The following is a 22920-nucleotide window of genomic DNA, read 5'->3' as shown; positions in this document are numbered from 1 at the left end:
TTTTATTTCATGCACTTGGGAATGAACTTTGATCATTTAATTCCCTGTTCCATCATCAGACTTATAATAAATAAAATAATAATAATAATATCAGAAGGTGCTTAAAACTGTGGGGGTTTCATTTTTCATTTATGTGCTTATTCAAAACCTTCCTTTTCCCTGGAGTAACTCGGGGTCTCATTCCCTCCTGTGGAAAGACAAATGTAAATGTAGCATTGGAAGGAAGGCAAATGCCCACCGTGGAAAAAAAGAGACCCGTGCATCTGAATTGGGCATCTACAGGTGCTAAAATAAGAATTTTATTTTTATTTCCATCCCTGTAGAAAAATACACACTCCTGGGATTCGCAGATGAGTTGATTTTTGCTGCTGGATTGTTGGGAGTGTGTTTAATCGGACGGGAGAGTTAATTTGCAAGACAGAATACAGTGAGCTTGCCCATAAGAATTTACGGAGGTTCTTCTTATCTGGGAACTGAGGTCTGTGTCGCTATTGATGGCCTTTCAAATATCTGATCAGTGCTTGAACAGGAAATCTAGACCATCCCTAGCATTATAAGAGATGATTAGCTGTCACTTATAACTAACCTTCCTGCCCTTTTTGCCTCAAATTCCTATCCTCAGTCTCGCATTTCTATCTTTTTTCCATCTTTATTTGGCTGAGGAGGAATTTGGCCTCCAGATGTTTTGAAATGCTATTCCAGCCAGTAAAAACTCCTTCTTTCTGCAACACCCCATACATTTCACAAGTCACTTTCCCCTGTAGCTTTCTAAAATGTGTGGCTTATCCTAACTAATGAGCAGTTTGATCCGCAAGGGAGTCACTTTGGGGGATTCTAGACTAAATTCTGGACTTGCAGATTTAGTTCACAATCAGTTTCTAGTTCTGATTTCTGTCCCTTTGTATCTTTAATAAATGGTCCCTGTAGGGAAGCTAATAAACAGGGTTGATTGCTTTACCCTCAGGTCAATGGACGGCAGGCTTGTGCTGAATGTATAATATTGTTTCTTAGCTGGGGGTGTGGAGAGATGGTCAGAAAAATTGATCAGGCAACAAAAATTCATATTGGTCTGTGTTGTCTGGAGCAACATCGGCCAAATAGCAGGGCTTCCACTGGGTGGAAGGGACTGGGATATTAATCTAATATCGTAGCTGACGGGGAAGGTTCACTAAAATAGAGTCCCAGGCGCCAGAAAATATTTCTGCTTGGGAAACCACAGCAGTAGGTAGCCATGAGCTGTCTGAATCATGTTGTCCATGTCTCTTTACCTCTCTTAGGCGGGCACCATGTCACGGAAGAGCACAGCATCAAGGTGTCTTTGACAAGGCAAACCTCCCCTTTCCTTCTGAGCCTACAACAAGCTAGTGTTAATAAGCCCAGATCCTGAGCCCAGGGGACCAAGTGACAAGACAACCATTTTCCCAGAGGTTCAGAAACTTTTGATCAACCCATCAAGACTATGAAGCCTGCTACGGGTGAGCATCCTTCAGCTGGAAAATCACAGAGCTGACGGAGCATCATTACCACTGCCGAGGTTTCTACAACGCCAGGTGCGAAATAGAATTTCAACACAGAGAGGGCCAGCGAAAGTGTCACCAACTTCCTTTGAGGAGGAATCCAAATTAAAACACTGGGGATTTTTACGTTATTCCCTTCACCTCTGCAAACTGAGTCTTACTGTCTCTAAAAAGCAGGAATGATTTTAGCACTGCAGCTCCATTTCCCCTGAGACAGTTATCCTGGAAAGTAGGAGAAATGTCCTCATTGGTGCCCCTACTTTACACCATACAGCTGAGGCCCCCTCGTCCCAGGAAGAATCCAAAGGAGGCCAGACTTGGAAAGTCTTCAAAACTGGGGCTATGTTGCTAATTGGCTGCCAAAAGCAACCAGAAGAGCAGAAGCTTAGAGAGGATTTTCCAGTATGTTTCTGGATCAGTTACTTATCCTGGTTCCGTGTTTCTAAGGCATTATTATTGTTGTTATTATAATACCTTTTACCAACGGAGCTGGGCAAATGTTGCCTGCAAAACCTTAAAAGAGTTGATCTCAGCACTTTAAGCAGCAGAAAGTTGAGTGGAGCACAAGAGTTGGATGAACTTTATCTGCCAGCGACAATGGTTTTCCTCCCTGGAAATTCCTCTGACTGTTCAAATTGCACCCAGACTGTAGGGATAGTGAACAATTTTAAGGCCATATTATTAGGGGTTATTTTAGGGGGGCTGATTATATTTGGGGTGCTGGGCAATATTCTGGTTATCCTATCAGTAGCCTGCCACAGACACCTTCAGAGTGTGACCCATTACTACATAATCAACCTGGCCGTTGCGGACTTCCTCTTAACTTCCACTGTCCTGCCTTTCTCAGCAATCTTTGAGATTTCGGGCTACTGGGTCTTTGGAAGGATCTTCTGCAACATCTGGGCAGCTGTCGATGTCCTATGCTGCACGGCTTCCATCATGAGCCTATGTATCATCTCTATAGACAGATACATTGGGGTGAGCTACCCACTGAGATATCCAGCGATAGTGACGGAAAAGAGGGGACTCCTGGCTCTGCTAAGCGTCTGGGCTTTGTCTCTGGTGATCTCCATTGGACCTCTCTTTGGCTGGAAGGAGCCAGCTCCAGAAGATGAGACCATCTGTCAAATCACTGAAGAGCCTGGCTATGTACTGTTCTCTGCTTTTGGCTCCTTCTACCTCCCCTTGACCATCATCTTGGTGATGTACTGTAGAGTGTATGTGGTGGCCAAAAGGGAAAGCAAAGGCCTGACTTCTGGCTTGAAAACGGAGAAATCTCATTCTGAAGAGGTGACCCTCCGGATCCATCGCAAAAACACCTCGGTAGGGAGCAGATCTACATCCTGCACAAAGAACAAAACCCACTTCTCAGTGCGTCTCCTGAAGTTCTCCAGGGAAAAGAAAGCAGCCAAGACCCTGGGAATAGTGGTAGGGTGCTTCATATTGTGCTGGCTTCCTTTCTTTATAGTCATGCCTATTGGTAAGTAAAGCAAAACACCTTCACCTTTTATAAGAACTTCCCGGGGTTGGGGGGGGGGGGATCTCTTTTTGCCTTGCTGTGGGTTAGAGCTGGTCTGCAAAACTTCGACAGAACCATTTTCCGTTGGAAAACGCAGTTCCCTCAAAATTGAAACACGTCTCACAATCATGTCAATTTCACCAATAATTTGTTTAGTAAAAACTCATGGGGAAATTTTTTTCCCACAGTGTTGAAAAATCTCGTTTTGCCATTATTGGAATGAAACGGTTTGATTTTTCATTTTGAAAGGACGGTTTGTTTCGATTTTTTATTCTACATTTGTAAAAAGTGGCAACTGAAACAAAACACTTTTATTGAGCTGAAATAAAAACTTCAAACTCAATCAGAATTTTCCTTCGCAGAGCATGTCAGGTTTTGTGACAGTTTGGAAGGAAGCCAGTTGTGAATTCCTCCACCAAATGGAATTGTTGTCCTCTGGCCACCTTTACAGACATTATGGGCCAAATCCTTAGCAGGCGTAAAGGACACAAGCACCGTTAACTTCAACACCAACGTTTCTCTTTGCAAAATTACGGCTGGATTTTCAAAGAAGCCCAGGGGCCAGACTTTCAATTGCTCACTACCCACAATCAGGTCCGGATTTTCCATAGTGCTCCCATTGTGACATTTATGGACAGATTTTCCAGAGCTAAGCACTCAACAAGCATCTAAAGTGCTGAGATCTGTTGAAAACCTGGCAATTTATTTTGGTGCCTAAATGAGAACTGAGCTTTTGATCATCTGCCCTTTAGGACTTGATCCAAAGCCTGCTGAAACCAATGAAAAGGCTGCCATTGACTTCAGTGGGTTTTGGATGAGGTCTTTATTGCAAAAGAATTATTTTAGCTTCCCTGGATTTTGTTGCAAAGGTGACCATTTTTTTAAAAAAACCAGAGCGAGTGCAAATATATTTCCCTTTGAAAAGAGTGATTAACTCAGCTGTTTGCTTTTTGCAAATGATGGAATGGCACACAGTTTCAAAATTTGAATGCATCCCTTTAAAAAAAACTTACTCTGCATTTTAACAATGTCTGTGATGTAGCACAGGAGTCTGGTGTAGGTAATAGCTGGATTAGCAGACCAAATGGAAAACAAGAATAAACCACTCAAATTCTAGTGGGTTATGCTCATGGTTATGTTTATTGTGGTTTTTAAATCCAAGGGCCAAGGAGGTGTTGGGAATCAGTATCAGTGTTTCTATTGTTACAGATTTAGCAAACTTCAGCATTGGAAGGTTTGTTTAGAGAAAATTATTTTAATACAGAATTACTTATCCACTGCAATAAAATCCAGGATTCCACATGAATTTCTGGTTTAGATGCCTGCAGAGCTTTATTCCCCTCTATTTTGCGGATACAAGTAAAACACATATGAAAGAAAAACAGGCTATAGTTTATACACTGCAGTTATTAAATTAGTTCTTGTCCAAACTCGTTAAATCATCCTAACCATCAGCAAACTGATCTCTTTGCAGCAGCGGCCAGTTTATGCCAGAAAAAGCTTAATCAAGAGCTTTGAAATTGTGCCCTTATGGGAAAGCCTTATACAACTTCAGAAGCATGAAACCAATAAAGGCTCTATGGCATCTAATGGAAATTTCCCTAAAAACCTGCAGAGTGAAATGGAAAATGATCTCCTTTCTTCGATGGCTGCTTTGTACCATTCTATAGGACTCTAGAATAGGGATAGGTTTCAGAGTAGCAGCCGTGTTAGTCCGTATCCGCAAAAAGAAAAGGGCTACTTGTGGCATCTTAGAGATTAACAAATTTATTTGAGCATAAGCTTTTGTGAGCTACAGCTTATGCTCAAATAAATTTGTTAGTCTCTAAGGTGCTACAAGTCCTCCTTTAGAATAGGGATATAATTCTCAATGAAATGCGAAGGGAAAGTGTTAAAAAAAATAACTTAGAAAGGTGACCATTTTCAATTAACTTCTATAGGATTCCAGCAGAACGTTTCACTAAATCCTTTAGCTGTTGTTGCCTCATGAAAGTCAATGGCTGCAGAATCTATCTAATTCTGTCATCTGAAATGCTGGGCAATACTGGAAAAGTGTCTGAGTAAAGACTTAGTCATTGCATAAGGAAAAACCCTGGGAGGGACTGGCTCTTTCTGCTCTGAGTGTCATTCTGTTGGAATGTTTGTTGCCAAGATGTCCCAAACATACCCAAAAAGGGTTTGAGAGCACATTACACGCACTTTGGTAAAAAAAAATCCTCAAATGTGGCTGCCCACCCAGAGCTGCTGCTGCTGTTGATCCATTTGGTTTAGGTTGAAGAAAACGTCCTTATTCAACACGGGACTTTGAATCTTTGATCCCTTATAAGGAAAGTTTGCTAAGGTTAGTCTCCCTATCTTCACATGGTTTCTCTGTTATTTTAGAATCATTTTTCCAAAAATCTGTTTGCCCTTTTTGTTAAAAGAAAAAAAGAGTGCTAAACAGAAATGCAGCACAAAGACACGTATATTATGCAAAACCACTGGTACGTCTCGATCCAGGCTGTTTTCCTATCTATTTTGTATCACAGACCCATAATGCTTAGCTTTTTTTATACAGGGCTTTTCATCCATAGATTACAAAGCGCTTTGCAAGCATCATTATCCCCATTTTGCAGATGGGAAAACTCTGGCCCAGTGAGAGAAAGTGACTTGCTCAAGGTCACAAAGGTGGTTAGTGGCAGAGCAAGCGTAGCACCCAGGGGCCAGATTTCAGACGTGTTGAGCATTAACGATGCTAGTTGAAGTTAATGGGAGCTGCGGGGTCTCAACAGTGCTGACTAGAAAACAAGAATTCCATTACATGAAAAGTTTTGAAGTTCCACAGTTAGTTTGTACAGCACCTAACACCATGGAGTCATGGTCCATGACTGGGCTCCTGGGCATTACTGCAATACAAATAATTATAAGAAAAACATTTCCCAACCCATTCTATTTGAAACCTTTGACGCATTATGCAAACATATAAAAATCAGGATAATCCTCGAAATACCCGTTGGAGGGATGTGGAAGTAACCATCAGCGTAAGCCCATATCAGTGATGTCGTGAAGTTTGTGAGAAAATAAACGCAACGCTGATTCCTTTAGCAGGATACGCAGATTTAAAATATTGAACATCCAAAAGGAAGAGAGCCAACAACAGACCCTTGAAACCGATTGCAATCTTGCCCTTTTATGGAATAAAACAACTCCATGAAGAACTGCTAAACAATGTTAATGGAGGGGTCTGTTCCCATGTCGATAGCTCAGTGCAAATTGGGTCCACAGATCTATCATCATAGGCAAAGGCAAGGTATAGTCAGAGGAGCACAGCAAGTCTCTGGACGTAAGGAGAGCATGTCTGGGAAAGCCTAGTGGGGCTAGATTCTCTGGCCGCTGTGTAAAGTGCATGTCAGCCCGGTTCAGACAGGCCAGGTAGGGTGCAAAGCCATCAGAACAGGGTGTAAAGCAAAGCGGAGTCAGCAATCAGAACAAGATAATGAGGAAGGCATCCAGCAGCCTGCACGACGTGCTGTTCAGTGACTGATCAATGATGGGCAAAGAGATTCAAGGGAGAAGCTTTCTTCTCTCTGTGTTAGTAACCAATGTGTCCATAACAACAGTGTCTGTATCAGTTACCTGTGCCTGGACTGGAAGAGGGACACTCGCAGGACCAGTGTAGACATTCCACTTGCATGCCTGCTCTCAGGGTGTACGCAGGAATTCAAACATACCCAGGCTTTACGTTGGGGGAGCATGTTCTTGTGAGCTACAGGTAGATCATTTCATCAGCCACAAGTTGTCATATGTGCCCTCTCAGATACCTTTGGCGGAGAGAGCCCTCCAACGTCGTTCAAGACCAGCCTCTGAATGGAGAGTGCTGTACAATCTAGGTGAAATTAACACGTATAGGTGACAATCAGGAGGGGTTGGTTTAAAATCTGGGTAGGTAATGCTCTCCCAACCTTTCCTGAGGATCTTCCACCGCATGGGCACTCTTTCATTTTTGGCAGAGCTTTTAGGAGCCTTATCCCCAGGATAGATAGCTGCAGAATAGGTGTTAAGCCCATTTTACCCCCTTCTGGCTTGGTTGAGATGCTGTTTAGTAGAGCTAGGGTGACCAGATGTCCCGATTTTATAGAGACAGTCCCGATTTTTGGGTCTTTTTCTTATATAGGCTCCTATTACCACCCTCCGCCCCCCCCCCCCCACACACACACACACACACCCTGTCCAAAATTGTTCACACTTGCTGTCTGGTCACCCTAAGTAGAGCTGGTTGGAAAACAACAATTCTGTTTTGTGACAGCTTCAGAGGTTTTGGAAGAAACATTGGATGCATTACACATTGGAACTAAAAAAAAATCCCCTTTTGAACGTTTTGGTCAAAGGGGATAGTGTCAAACGCTGTTTATTTTCTATGCAAAAAGGTCCGGTTTTTTAATCCCCTTGCGCTCTCTGTCTCTGTCTCTCAAATTGACCAGAGACTCCATCCTGGACCTTGCCAGCAAAAAGCTCACCAAAATCAATATGTCTCCACAAAACATTTTCACTTTGATGAAAACAGCAGGTCTGGAAAACAAAATTATCAAAAATATTCCAGCTAGCTCTACTGTTAAGGTTTGCACACCCCCTTCCCGGACAACTCTCAGCTTTTCCCTGAATGTTTGTGCCAAGTGCACGGCAGCAGAATTGTTTCCCTTTCCATGGCTGCTTAGTCCAGGCCAGGACTAAAGGAGACCCAAGTAGAGATTGTCTCTCAGCAGCACAAACTAAATTTAACCTGGAACCAGGAAGAACCACAAGGTACTTTGTCTGTGTCCAGCAGGAACCTCTACAAATAGTTTCTATTATTAATACACCTAAGTCCTGTCTCTTCTCTGCCACAAGGGAAACTAGAGTTTGATGGTGCAAATGCCCTTTATAGGATATTTGCACCCTCTTTTGAACTGCTTAAGTCCTTGGACAAACCCTTGACCCACTGCAGGAATTGATCCATTTTGGAGAAATTCTGCCTGGCTTCACCTATGCTCCCCAGTGAACATCACTGCACAGGAGTGACTGAGGACCAGCCTTTGGGCCCTAATGTTTGTGGTGTCCACATTTGGTTGTGAAGGATGGAAGAACAATGTCCATGTAAGTGCAGCCGTGATCCTAACACATGAATTGTGAGTCTGTAGTGGGTCTTCATGGGCCACTTCTTTCGAACGGGCCAGATTGAATCTGGGCTGCGATGGCATAAGTGGGGGGAGAACCAGGATCAGAGAACCTTCCTCCATGTTTCGCTCCTGTGGAGACGCCAACAAGGACTGCTTTGAGGCTGCTAGCATTGGCTACCCTGTGAACTCGCCCAGTGAGCCGAGGCAAGCATGGAAATCCACCTTGCACTCTGTGGTGGGGCTGCAGCTCCCAGCATGTACTGTCCTGGAGCTCACAGAAGAATCTGAGCTGAGTCAATCAGAATTCCCAGCTCCTGCTGCACCTTCCCCCACAATGCAAGCTGGGGCTTAAAGCTTGCAGTCCAGCATTATGGGGGGTGGAGGGGGAAAGCGGGTAGGGATATGAGGTGCGAGGGGGGCAATGACTGCCTTTTGAATGGCTTGCTTTTTCCCCTCTTAGAAACCCTGCAATAATTTTCACTCTCTGCCTTTCCACTGGCATGGACTGGCGGCTGCTCCTGATTAGAAATTACCAGGAGACCAGCGACCTCTCCAAGTACAGTTGATTCCTTCACAGGAGGTGGCTAGGAAGAAGCTTTTCACTGCCCAGGCTGGGGGTGTGCTCTCACATGCCGTCTCTCAGTGCAAAGTTTCCCACTGACCTCCCTCCCCTGGACAGCGGGCTCTTGGCCTGACGGCCTCTCTCATCCCAGCCGTTCTCTCCCTTCCCCTGCGGTTAGTCACTTACATTGCACCTGCCAGTATTGCGTTAGCTTCCCCCATGTTGTTTACCTCCATTACAATCCTGCTGGGTGCTGATAACAGCTTTAAATGCTTTTAATACCCGCCCTCCACACCATGGCTGGTCTGTGATTGACCAGTTGATGATGTGGCTACATTCTGGCATTCTGTTCAAATGGAGGTGATGAGTGCAGGTTGTGTATCAATTAGCCAGGGATTATGGAATGTGCATTGATTTACATAAACAAAAATGCAGCGCCTAATTAAGGAAGGATGGTCTGGTGGCTACAACACAGGACGGGGAGTCTGGAGATCTGGATTCTCTTCCCAGTTCCGCGGTACCCTTCTTTTCAAAAATCTGGGTCAATTTCTTAACATCTGTGTGTCTCAATTTCCCCGTCTGTAAAAAGGGGATCATAATTCCCTGCGTTGCAGAAGCTTCACGTTTTGTTCAGATACTTTGAGCTCCCTGGATAGAAAGTACTATAGAAGTGTAAAGTAGCACTGATCATTTCTGCTCTTAAATATTTGAAAATATTTGATATTGGTCTCTTCAATCTGTTAGCCAAAGGTCTAACGTGAGCCAATGGGTGGAAGCTGAAGCTAGACAAATTCAGACTAGAAATAAGGCATACATTTTTAACAGTGAGGATAATTAACCACTGGAACACCAAGGGCCATGGTGGATTCTCATTATGGGAAAGGTTTAAAATCAAGATGGGATGATTTTCTAAAAAATCAGCTCCAGGAATTGGTTTGGGGAAAGTTCTCTGGCCTGCGTTACGCAGGAGCTCAACCTAGATGATCACAGTGGTCCCTTCCAGCCTTAAACTCTATGAGCAATAGCTAATGTAGCTCTGTTCTGGAGTTAGGATTAACAATTCTAGATCACTATAGGTGAATTTCATTCCTCCAGAGCTTGGTTCAGATGACCACATACAAACCTGGATGCTTATCAAAACTGAAGTTGTACAGCTGAGCCAGAAACCTCAGAAGAACAGGTCTCCTGGCAGACTCTGCAGTGTATCTGCATCTGCTTCTGAATGGGCACGCCATCAGAATGGCCTGCCCTAATGCAGGCTCCTCCTCCTGTTTGTCTCTGCCAGAAACTGCAAGGGAAATGTAGGAATATCTCCAAATTTGAGAGCTTGAGTTAGGTTCTCGAAATGGAAGAAGGTTTGATATGTTCACAACTGTGGTGGAACCAGTCTGGAGATGGTGCAGAACAGGAGATCACACTATGGTATGTCAAAACTTGCTGCAGGGCTGGAGAATGCTGGAGGTGGTAATTCATAGCAGTCTCTAGGAACCTCCTTCTGGTGGAAGCTATTGAGAGATATCTCAGGCTCTCCTCAGGCAAAGCGATAACACAGGACCTTTCAGGAAGGGGGTCACAGTAGGATGGGGGGGCTCCTTAGGTACAGACTAAGTTGAGATCCTTGGGAACCAGCTCCACAGAAGCAGAGCAGCACAACTGATTGCTGGACACCTACTGTGGAAGACGGGACTGTATTTACTGGGACATAACTGTTGCCTCAAGGGCTCAGGAACCAGAGAACAACACGGGTCCATCCAGTCGGCTGAGGATGGATATGATCATGGGGACAGGGCACTATACTGGAAGGCAATTGCCCCTGGAGAGCCCTGTTTATCACTAATCCTTCCTTGTTCTTAGGACACAGCGAGCAGAGCAGAAGATATCCGAGGGGGTATTTGTGTTTGTCACATAGTAGTAAATGAATCTTGGGAACTGGCACAAATACTTTGGAGGGAACCGTCAGATGCTGCCTACATGCCTCTCGGCAGCAGGATTCTAATTACTGTTTTGTGGTTGTCGTGTCCAAAGCCCAAGAGACCAACAGCTTGCAAATGTCACCAGCGCTAAACCAAAAAACTTCAGCTGCATCCTTCCGGAGCATGAGAAGCCAAGTGCTCTTTGTGCTGTTGATGGGATGTCACAAGTAGCCACAGGGAGAAGTGTAGTGACAGCCACAAAGCCCGAGATGGCTATGGATTTGTGGGTGTTCGTATTTTTCTTTTGGGTTTGCTTTGGCTGAATATAACGCGTCGTGTCCTTCAAAGCTGCAGATTAGGGCCTTTGCAGGCTTCCCCCCTCCCTCTGGCCATTTCACAGAGAGGCCAATGGACTCGCAGAACGGAATTCCCAAAGGCTCTGCCGAAAACAACTCGTCCCATCTGTGCTACAGGAGAGAAATCCGCCCGTGGCTTGATATTTCTCTTTAAACAGGAATATCAGAAGATTTGACCTGGGTCTGTCTTGTGGGAGAATCCTGTCCCTTGGGAGCAATTTTTGGCGAGCCTAAACATTTGAAAATCAGTTAATTCGGCCACCCATCCCTTACCTTTCACCCCACTGACTTACTCTACTCCATTACCGCTCACGCTCTGTAATGGTGGCCACTGAAGGATTGTGCTGTGTCTCTCTGGCCCAGATTAGGTTCACAACATACATAGGTAAAACCATAAATGCTCTTGCTGGAAGGTTGCAACATAACACGACTTTATTCCTTAGAATTCAGAACAATACCACACAACTGCAGAGACGCACAAGGCCGGCTGCTCGCTAAGGCAGGGTTCACCACACCCTGTTTTAAACTGACTCTTTTCAGGCTGACTAGTGTCTGCTGGCATGTTTTGCTACAGAGCCCTGTCCCCGGCATGCAGGACCAGGAATGTCCACTCTCTCTCTTAGTTGGCTATTCCAACATAGTCCTCAGTAGACCCACATGGATCACATGACTGGGGGTAGGAACCTAGTTTCTGGTTTCTTGCCAGTGCCCCTACTGCCTTGCCGTTTACACCACACCTCTGCCATTAGTCCTGCGTCCTACCCACCGAGTACATCTGGGCACTGGTGACCTGATGGGTGGAGCCTGGAAGTACGATTTTTCAATAATGCAAACAGCCAAAGGCATTGGGAGCAATTGAAACAGGATGTTTAGGCACCTAAAGCAAGTGTTTTGACTTCAATCACCCTGATATTTGCTGGGAGAGCAATACAGCGGTGCACAGACAATCCAGGAAGTTTTTGGAAAGTGTAGGGGACAATTTCCTGGTGCAAGTGCTGGAGGAACCAACTAGAGGCAGAGCTCTTCTTGACCTGCTGCTCACAAACCGGGAAGAATTAGTAGGGGAAGCTAAAGTGGATGGGAGGCAGTGACCATGAGATGGTCGAGTTCAGGATCCTGACACAGGGAAGAAAGGAGAGCAGCAGAATATGGACCCTGGACTTCAGAAAAGCAGACTTTGAATCCCTCAGGGAACTGATGGGCAGGATCCCCTGGGAGAATAACATGAGGGGGAAAGGAGTCCAGGAGAGCTGGCTGTATTTTAAAGAATCTTTTTTGAGGTTACAGGGACAAACCATCCCGATGTGTAGAAAGAATAGTAAATATGGCAACCAGCTTGGCTTAACAGTGAAATCCTTGCTGATCTTGAACACAAAAAAGAAGCTTACAAGAAGTGAAAGATTGGACAAATGACCAGGGAAGAGTATAAAAATATTGCTCGGGGATGCAGGAGTGAAATCAGGAAGGCCAAATCACACCTGAAGTTGCAGCTAGCAAGAGATGTTCAGAGTAACATGAAGGGTTTCTTCAGGTATGTTAGGAACAAGAAGAAAGTCAAGGAAAGGGTGGGCCCCTTATTGAATGATGGAGGCAACCTAGTGACAGAGGATGTGGAAAAAGCTAATGTACTCAATGCTTTTTTTGCCTCTGTCTTCACGAACAAGGTCAGCTCCCAGACTACTGCACTGGGCAGCACAGCACGGGGAGGAGGTGACCAGCCCTCTGTGGAGAGAGAAGTGGTTCGGGACTATTTAGAAAAGCTGGACGAGCACAAGTCCATGGGGCCGGATGCGCTGCATCCGAGAGCACTAAAGGAGTCGGTGGATGTGATTGCAGAGCCATTGGCCATTTTCTTTGAAAACTCATGGCGATCCAGGGAAGTCCCGGACGACTGGAAAAAGCCTAATGTAGTGCCCATCTTTAAAAAAGGAAAGGAGGAGGATCCTGGGAACTACAGGCCAGTCAGCCTCACCTCAGTCCCTGGAAAAATCATGGAGCAGGTCCTCAAGGAATCAATTCTGAAGCACTTAGAGGAGAAGAAAGTGATCAGGAACAGTCAGATTGGATTCAACAAGGGCAAGTCATGCCTGACTAATCTAATTGCCTTCTATGACGACATAACTGGCTCTGTGGATGAGGGGAAAGCAGTGGACGTGTTGTTCCTTGACTTTAGCAAAGCTTTTGACACGGTCTCCCACAGTATTCTTGACAGCAAGTTAAAGAAGTATGGGCTGGATGAATGGACTATAAGGTGGATAGAAAGTTGGCTAGATTGTCGGGCTCAACGGGTAGTGATCAATGGCTCCATGTCTAGTTGGCAGCCGGTATCAAGTGGGGTGCCCCAAGGGTCGGTCCTCGGGCCGGTTTTGTTCAATATCTTCATAAATGATCTGGAGGATGGTGTGGATTGCACCCTCAGCAAGTTTGCAGATGACACTAAACTGGGAGGAGAGGTAGATACGCTGGAGGGTAGGGATAGGATACAGAGGGCCCTAGACAAATTAGAGGATTGGGCCAAAAGAAATCTGATGAGGTTCAACAAGGACAAGTGCAGAGTCCTGCACTTAGGACGGAAGAACTCCATGCACTGCTACACTAGGGACTGAATGGCTCGGCAGCAGTTCTGCAGAAAAGGACCTAGGGGTTACAGTAGACGAGAAGCTGGATATGAGTCAACAGCGTGCCCTTTTTGCCAAGAAGGCCAATGGCATTTTGGGCTGTATAAGTAGGGGCATTGCCAGCAGATCGAGGGACGGGATCGTTCCCCTCTATTCGACATTGGTGAGGCCTCATCTGGAGTACTGTGTCCAGTTTTGGGCCCCACTTCTTGTAGAAGGATGTGGAAAAATTGGAAAGAGTCCAGCGGAGGGCAACAAAAATGATTAGGGGACTGGAACACATGACTTATGAGGAGAGGCTGAGGGAACTGGGATTGTTTCGTCTGTGGAAGAGAAGAATGAGGGAGGATTTGATAGCTGCTTTCAACTACCTGAAAGGTGGTTCCAAAGAGGATGGATCTAGACTGTTCTCAGTGGTAGCTGATGACAGACCAAGGAGTAATGGTCTCAAGTTGCAGTGGTTTGGTCTCAAGTTGCAGGGGGAGGTTTAGGTTGGATATTAGAAAAAACTTTTTCACTAGGAGGGTGGTGAAACACTGGAATGCGTTACCTAGGGAGGTGGTGGAATCGCCTTCCTTAGATATTTTTAAGGTCAGGCTTGACAAAGCCCTGGCTGGGATGATTTAGTTGGGGATTGGTCCTTCTTTGAGCAGGGGGTTGGACTAGATGACCTCCTGAGGTCCCTTCCAACCCTGATATTCTATGATTCTATGACTTTGCACAAAGGGAAACACCAAGAGGCATGAAGCTGTCAATTCATCCACCTTGCATGGCATAACCAGCACGTCAATGGTAGTTGCCATGCCATAAGAGATTAATGGGCCCAGCTAATCTGTGATCTTTCCCCAACACTGGTCAATGCTAGCTGCTCCACAAGAAGGCATAAATCCAAAGTCTAATTTTTCAAGAGGCCTTTATTTTATGATCATGATACTTTGCACTGGTCACAGAATCCCAAAGCCCTCTGAATGGAAGGACCCGCCGAGTCCTTTTGTGAGGTAAGGGTGGTTGTTCCCACTTTGCAGATGGGTAAACTGAGGCACAGAGCAGTGACATGACTAGAACAACTTTTCACAGCGAGTCAGCAGTAGAACCAGGGACAGAATGCAACAGTCCAGACTCCCAGTCTCCCGAGAACACTGCCTTCCCATACTCATGGACAGAAATAACAAGGGGGAAAACTTGAACGCTGAGATTTTTCCACATTTTTTCACTTCAGGTGCTGTGAAATCCTGGGGTGATTTAGGAATGGATCTAAATAGCAAACCTCTCATTCTCCTCATGAAATCACAGCAAGAAAATCAGTGACAATGAAGAAGGGAATAAAGAACAGAAACAACCATATATTTTAATTGGGGCAGTGTAGCACTGGACTGGGAGTCAAAAGACTTGTATTCTATTTCTGGCTCTTCCACTAACCCCCTTAGTCATGCCACGGCCCACTCTGTGCCTCGGTTTTTCCATCTGTAAAATGGGGATAATGATCCTGACCTCCTTAGTAAAGTGCTTTGAGGTCTATGAATGAAAAGCACTATATAAGAGCTGGATATTATTGTTAATAATAATAACTTAATATATGTGCTAAACTAAATATTAGGTATGGAACATCCAAAATCCTTGCATGAGGGTTCTATCCCATCTGGGTGGCAGAGTGGTCTGGAAACTTTTCCTGAATTATTCTTTTGTCTCATGTAATTTCAATGTCCTCACATTTTGCTTTGCCACAAAGTGCTGTCTAAAGGGTTGGGGTTATTTTTTTCCACATCAGATATGTACAAAATTTCCAACCTGAGACCTTTTTGAATGTTGCAGTTTGGAATTGGGCCTGACGGTGCTGACATTTTTTGGCAACACCGATATTTTTGAGCTCATCACAAAATGCAAGAATTTCTGTACTCCAAATAATTTCACTTGTGTTGCACATCTGTCTGTCTATTGCACTTGTCACCCCCCACCACCATGGTATCTGAGCACCTCACAAGAGCCTGTGTGGTAGGGAAGTGCTCTTATCCCTATTTCACAGAGGGGGAATTAAGGCACTGAACAAGGAAGGGCCAGACTTTCAAAGGAATTTAGGCACCTAACTCCCATTGATTTTAATTGGAATTAGTTGCTTAAATACCTCTAATGTGCTAGCCCTAAGTGACTTGACTAAGGTCACACAAGAAGTCTTTGGCAAGGCAGGGATTTGAACCCACGTTTCCTGTGTCCCAGACGAGTATCTTAGCTACATGGCACGGATCAGCATTAAAAGCCATCGTAGTTACTGCTAGTTTAAAGGACAGCATGGGACAAATATAAGTGCAGCAGTGAAGAAAACATGATGGCTTGAGATTAGAAGTTAATGTGAACCTTTATTCTCATTTCACGTCCCTAGGCACCACATCCTTGGAGTTTCCCAAGGAGTGAAACTCGACTGAAACTGCTGTGTTTTGTTTGAGTGGGAGTCACCCAAGCTCAATGAATATATTGCCTCCAATTCTGAGTAAGACCAGCCACAGTACATTTTACCTGCTTTGAGGTTTTATTACGAGAACGTTTCACCCAGCTCTGGCGATCACTCTATTCCCATAGGAAAAGGCTGTTTCCCTCTTTTGAAATTTACGATGGTTGTCAGGAGAACGTCCATGTCGTATAATAAGAATCTAAACCCAACGTAGAAAACCATGACTGCCAAAGCTTGCGGGAAGTTATCAAGTGTTATGGTCATATCATTAATAATGGTTCCTCACTGAGTTATAAACTGAGATTCCTGATTAAATTAAATTCTGGTGGAATTATGCAAAGAGCTCAGGTAGAAGGATTGGTGGCTGATATAATTATTAATAATTGCCCAGGACTGTGCTCGGAATTTGACCAAGAAAATAAAGACCCATGATGTGAGCCTGGCTGTGCAGAGCTGACAATCGAGTGTCAGATGTGACTCAACGGAGTGGACTAAAGGAGACACAAGGACTGAGTATAGGACTGGGTGGCTTGTTATTTTTGTGCGTGCACCTCTGAGTTGCATCGTTTCTCTTTGCAGTAGGATAGCCCTAGTATAAAGTGGTCATCCAGGAGCTAACTGGGTTAATCAGAGTGTTATGTGCTGGAGCCACCCATCCCTTACTGAAAGTTTAGTTAGTAGCTGACTCTGGGGTGGCGTGTAAAAGCAACCAGAGAATGACATGGGACTTTCTCCTCTGCTCCCTGTTTGCACCAGGGAGGGAGTAAAATATTCCGCCCCTTTTCATGCAACAGCCCCCTCGCTCCTGTATATCCTGCCATTTGCTCTGACCAACAACTAACCTGGTGGAGCCAGGGGTCCCCCCACTCCATGCCCCTCTCCGCCCCTTCTGGCTTGCCAGTTACTCCCTGCTCTGCAAGTAGCCTATGCTCTCCCCCAGCCTAGCAGACATCACAATCTAAGCAGGGCTGTGCAGAGAAGAAAGGAGGAGACCTTCCTCCCCTCTTGATCCCCTGCACAGCGGAATAAAGGCTAAGACTATCCAGCCCTAAATGGTGTCCAGGTCGGAAAATATTAAACGTGGGCCCCAGAGACAGCATTCGGATCGAGACTCCCTCTGTTAACATCTCAGCATGTTCCGTAATGACAGAGAAGCACTGCAGCAAAGCAGGGTGGCAGCAGGTCAGTGAGATGGAGCACATTTGTATGCAACAAGATCTGGAAGGTACACGTGCATGAGTGTGGAGCCTTTGAATATAAAGAAAATAAAACCAAGAAGAACAGCAGCTGGAATATCTCTTTGGAGTGTTTCTTCAACACAAGGGGAATCTGCCATAAACATGCATTGCAAAGTCCTTGTTAGTTTTGGGATGAAATCCTGGCCACATTGAACACAACGGCAAAAGTCCCCCAAGTCACATTCCAGCCGGTTTGACCTAAAAATGAAAGAAGAGATTTTTAAACAACGTTTGCCTTTTACATGGTAGTGACTTAAGCTCTGCATGTACGGCTTTCCTGCCTGATTTACCTGTCAAATGGGAAGATTTCCCTCCCAGTAAAAATGTTCTTGTCTTCTACAGGGATGATTTCAAGTCACCACTTTTATGCCCCTAGAGTACGTGAGCCGGGAGGAATGTCATTTTCCACTCAAAAAGATGTCAGAGTGCTTTTTATGCATCATGCATCGAGAGGTGGGAATGGGTGATCCACAAAAGTTTGGAGTCAGTTCAAAAGTTTAAGGGACATATATTATTCATTTGCACTGGGGTGCGAATCCCAGTATTGCCAACCCCAAATGTTCAAAAATCATATTAGCTGCCCCCACTCCCCGAGTGGCTTGGAAATAATGAGATTTTTTTAAAAAAAAAATGTTGGGCTCTTTTTATTTGCCTTCTGGGTTTTGAGCCTTTAGGGTTCATGTTTTCAAGCTTTTTCTTCTGAAACCATGAGGACTACTTTTTTAATAAAAGCTGGGAGTCTCCTTTAGTCACATGACTCCAAGAGCTGGAGCCTTTAGGGAAAACATAAATACCATGATAGAATCACAAGGGTTGCAATACTGGTATCCCAAGTAATTTCACTGTAACCAGTTTTTTGGTTTGTTTCTTTTCTTGGAATTTCATCAATAATGGAGTTCATCTCTCCGTTGCTCCAGATTTACAACGGTGTAACTTAGAGCAGAATTTGGCTCCAAGTGTTTAGCTGAACATTCTGAGTCTGCAGATCCAGGCTGCAAATCTGGCCGTTACTGGCTTGCATATGTGATATTTGGTGTTTGTTTCTCATGCCAGAAATATTTATTTTATGTATATAACTGGCACTTATCGTAACTAGACACATAGAACATAACATAAAATACCCCTTTAAAAAATCCCAACAGAGCACCCAGATCCAGGGACACCTGTAGATTGTAACAAATATTTCCCAATTCCAACACCCAGCCCAGCCTCCTCCACTCACTCAATCAATCCAATCCATCAAATGCCTTCCCCTATTCTGTGTAGCAAAAGTGGTGGGGAAATAGATGAGTTCTACTGCAAGATCTAGTGATCCTTGAATTCAGAGTCTGGTGCATGAGAGCAGCTTTTCTCTTGCTATTTTGGCATTTCCGACATGCAAAGAATTGGAAGGGGAATAAGAATGAACAACTGATCCAAAACATTCCAGAATCCTAGGCACTAAAGGTTTATCCATTCTGCATGCCCACCGGTATTAAGAAATAAACCGCCCTTCTGTATTTGGTACTTTAATTTCATGCTACAAAAATCTGGCACATTTCCTACTTTTCAAAGCTTATTTGATCCTATATTTGTTCCCACTAAAGATTCTTTCCATAGAAGAGGGCTGGGTGACACTTGCTTCAGGGCAGTAAAAGTACAGAGCGCCGCCGTGATCACTCTGAAGAAGTAAGTTATGTATATTTCTATTTGATCTGAAAATAAGGAACAGTGTAGGTAGAGTGGTCACATGGAATAAAAATCCAGTGCAAACTCCAAACTTGGGAGCAAGGGCAAAATTGGGTTGAACCATGTTTGGTGACCTCCATCTAGCAAACTGCCTCACTTTAGGTGTAGAAAGCCATAGATAATACAGGGCCAATCTGCCTGAGGGAACGTCTGCTGCTCAGCCTTCTGTCTTCATGCTTTTTAATTTGTTTTAATTTGTGTTTCCACTGGAGCCCTCAGACACCTTCAGATGCAACCCCCCGATCAAATAACACTTAATAAGAAGCCTCATTTGTTTCTGTCTTCTCAGAATGTGTTTATGAACCACTGCACTTTACTGGATGGAATGTGGCCATTGGTGGGTTTGTGATTGTCTCCCACTCGTCACTGCGTCTTGCAGAGAATATAAACCCTAATATTTCTACACAAGCATGAATATTTCACAGGTTACTGCTTGCTCCTTCGATCATCCCTGTGCTCTTATTCCACCACTGGACTTTGAACACATATACGGAAGAAGCGAAGTGGGGAACATAACCTTGAAAATGATGTTGTCTAACATCCATGATTCATAGTCCTCTACGTGTTTTCAGAATATTCACCAATATACCATTCCTACAAAAGTCCTAAGGACACAAAGATTTAAGGGTTACTAACCTCATGCTGCTTCTTATAATATGGAAGGCCAGAAACCTGTACAGTTTGGGGACTCCATATGCCATGTGCTTTCCATTAACACATGCATACTTGACATCTGTGCTGATTTTTGAATACACTGTAATCAAGCAACTCCATAACTTCCAAGTAATTGATTTACAGAGAAATCAGAGAGTGCCTTTGCACCTGTCTTGGCATTTAATCAGCAGCAGGATGTGGAAAACATACAGCTGTTGGCTCCAGAAAACAAAGTTGGCAAACATAAAAATAAAAGCTTATATTGGGAAAAACAAAATCCTCACACGTTGGGGGAGGGGAAGGAGGAGGGGTAAATGATGGGAAATGTTTAATCTGGAAAGCAAATTAAAGAATTGACAACACTAATAACAAATTTTATTTCTGAATAAGAGGAGACTGAATCATGCTAATGACTCTCGTAATAAAACGTATCTGTTCGAATGCACAACATAAATCAAGGATCATTTAACCAATTTACAATGCATAGGAATTAAAAGTTGAGTTAATTTTTCTTTCCTGGTTGTCAGCACGACCTGGTGGGCATTTAGGTATACCGGCATGATATGCACATGGAAAAGCTTGGAGCCTGATTCTCTCGTGCCTTGTACTTTGTGTAGTCATTTACACACTTGAAAAGTGAGTGCAGAGTGAGTGTAAAACACAACTGGTGTGAATAGAGAATTCTGTTTTGGTAACATTTTTTCACTCCCTTTGCACAGAAGTAAATAACTCCTCAAGAAGGAAGGAAATGAACAGTGGTGTTTACCAGAATTTAACCTTTTACTTCTGCAAAAGAAATACGAGCTAAGACATAAGAGACCATGAGGGTTAGACTGAATTGGATTTGTTAGGAGATGTAAAACCTTTCCTGGCTTGATCGCTGGCGGTGATCCAATCTATGTCAGCAGTCACTTGAAAAATGGTTGATACTGACAGCTTTTTTGGCCGGCCTACGTCAAACTAATTGGCATTCTCAGCCCAGGCTGCTAGTGGGTGAAATGTTCAAACCAAAATTGTGACTAATTGGCAGACCCAACTGGGTGGCCAAGGACCGAATGAATCTGGACTCTGAACTCCCTCCTCACCTCCAGGGAAGATGATCCATCCAGAACAGGGTTGCGGCACAGTGATAAGAAGCTTGCTCTGCCGTTGCTCAGGTTGTATCTTGTTCTGTGCACAGAGTTCAACGGAACCCAGAGGATTTTAAAAAAGAACAGGACGACTTGTGGCACCTTAGAGACTAACAAATTTATTAGAGCATAAGCTTTCGTGGGCTACAGCCCACCTCATCGGATGCATAGAATGGAACGTAGAGTAAGAAGATATATATATATACATCCAGAGAAGGTGGAATTTGCCATACAAACTGAAAGAGGCTAATTAATTAAGATGAGATATTATCAGCAGGAGAAAAAAAAACTTTTGTAGTGATAATCAAGATGGCCCATTTAGACAGTTGACAAGAAGGTGTGAGGATACTTAATTTAAGGAAATAGATTCAATATGGCTAACGACCCAGCCACTCCCAGTCTCTGTTCAAACCCAAGTTACTGGTTTCTAGTTTGCATATTAATTCAAGCTCAGCAGTTTCTCCTTGGAGTCTGTTTTTGAAGCTTTTCTGTTGCAGAATTGCCACCCTTAAGTCTTTTACTGAGTGGCCAGAGAGGATGAAGCGTTCTCCTTCCGGTTTTTGAATGTTATGATTCCTGATGTCAGATTTGGGTCCGTTTATTCTTTTGCACAGAGACTGTCCGGTTTGGCCAATGTACATGGCAGAGGGGCATTGCTGGCACTTGATGGCATATATCCCATTGTAGTAGCAGTTATCCTTTCTTAACTCTCCGCTCGCTTCTTCTCCCATCCTTTAGCTCTGCTAGGAAACTTTGCAAGTGCACTGTGGAGCACTCACATATGCTAAGCAGTAGCAGCCACAGTATGGGGAACTAAGTAATTAACCAGATGGTGAGGAGGAAAGTGGATGAACAATTCAAAGTGAATCATTTATTTAACACTCTTTTTTTTCCTGTCTGTGAATTATCCTTAAGCAGACTTTGATTTTTACTAATTCATTTATTATCCAGAATTGTTTCATGGATTCAGTTGTTACAGGCCGAAAGGGCCATTAGATCATTTAGTCTGACCTCCTGTATAATGCAGGCCAGAGAATTTCACACAACTACCACTGACCACCAACTAGATTGTATGCAGGATCAGTCCAGGTTGGGTTTACAGGATGAACAAGCCATTCACAGGAATGAATGGTGACACTGTATTGCTCCCTGTGTCTGCAAAGATGCCCTGGGATGAAGAGAAGAAGATAACCCAATATTCAGCCCATTAATTTGTGTTTGGCTAAAGCATATCTTCCGGAAAGGTAGTCTCTGTTTTGATCTGAAGACATCAAGTGATGGTTTGTTCAATGATTAATCATCCTCATTGTTTAAAAAGGGTATTACAGTAAAAGCTGTGTTATCCGGCACTTTACCAACCGGAAAGCTTTATCAACTGGCATTTCTGATATCTCCCAACCCAAATCTTCAGTCTTGTAACCGGGACGAGTGTACAGGAGGTTATGCAATTACAAATTCTGCACTCTGCGTTTATGCAAAAGAGGCAGAAGACAAGTAAGCAAGCAAGCTGGTATCAGGGATTTATTCAAAAAAGCAGCTTCCAGGGTGTGTCGTAGGGTCATTACAGATGCAGCCCAGTCTTCTACACCTTCCACATCTACAATGATGATTGATGTTGATAATGATGATCCTGAGGCACTGCAAGATCCCGAAGTGCCTCCTGAATCATCAAAGAAAGATTCAATTATGTTCAGTATAGTTTTAGTGTTACGTGTATTTTTAGTGATCTGGGTGATATGAAGTGTCATAAGATAACCTACTGTATAGAAAACTTTACCTGTATACACCTAAGTGCTTCAAGAAACCAACCACTCTTCAGTGAAGTACTACTACTGGATTGGTGAGTACCTGTAAATTATTTGATACTTTATCCATTTTATTCAATTCTAATTCTTTGAAAAGTGGTATTCCATTGTTAAATGTAACTCTTAGTTAACCAGAATTTTTGATTAACCGGCACCTCCCATACCTCCCTCGTGCTGGATAACAAAGCTTTTACTGTATTTCTAACTTGAATTTGTCTTGCTTTAACTTCCAGCCATTGGTTTTTGTTATGCCTTCAAATGCTCTGAATGAAATACCTTCAGATACGTCTTACCACCCC

General features: G+C 43.9%; 1 protein-coding gene across 3 annotated transcripts in view; it reads left to right on the top strand.

Annotated features, from left to right (window-relative positions):
- Window positions 1-22920, top strand: part of ADRA1A (adrenoceptor alpha 1A) — a 79089-nt gene that overhangs the window by 47390 nt on the left and 8779 nt on the right. For all 3 annotated transcript variants that reach the window (XM_074939957.1, XM_074939955.1, XM_074939956.1), the window contains one exon: window positions 1278-2997. In XM_074939957.1, coding sequence (XP_074796058.1) covers window positions 2115-2997 — 883 coding nt within the window. In that variant the 5' untranslated portion in view covers window positions 1278-2114. The remainder of the gene's footprint in view (window positions 1-1277; window positions 2998-22920) is intronic.

The sequence above is a fragment of the Natator depressus genome, chromosome 26, assembly GCF_965152275.1.
Source record: "Natator depressus isolate rNatDep1 chromosome 26, rNatDep2.hap1, whole genome shotgun sequence".
In the NCBI taxonomy this organism is placed as follows: domain Eukaryota; kingdom Metazoa; phylum Chordata; order Testudines; family Cheloniidae; genus Natator; species Natator depressus.
The sequence above is the reverse complement of the archived record's forward strand: the minus strand, read 5'-3'. Positions and strand labels throughout refer to the sequence as shown.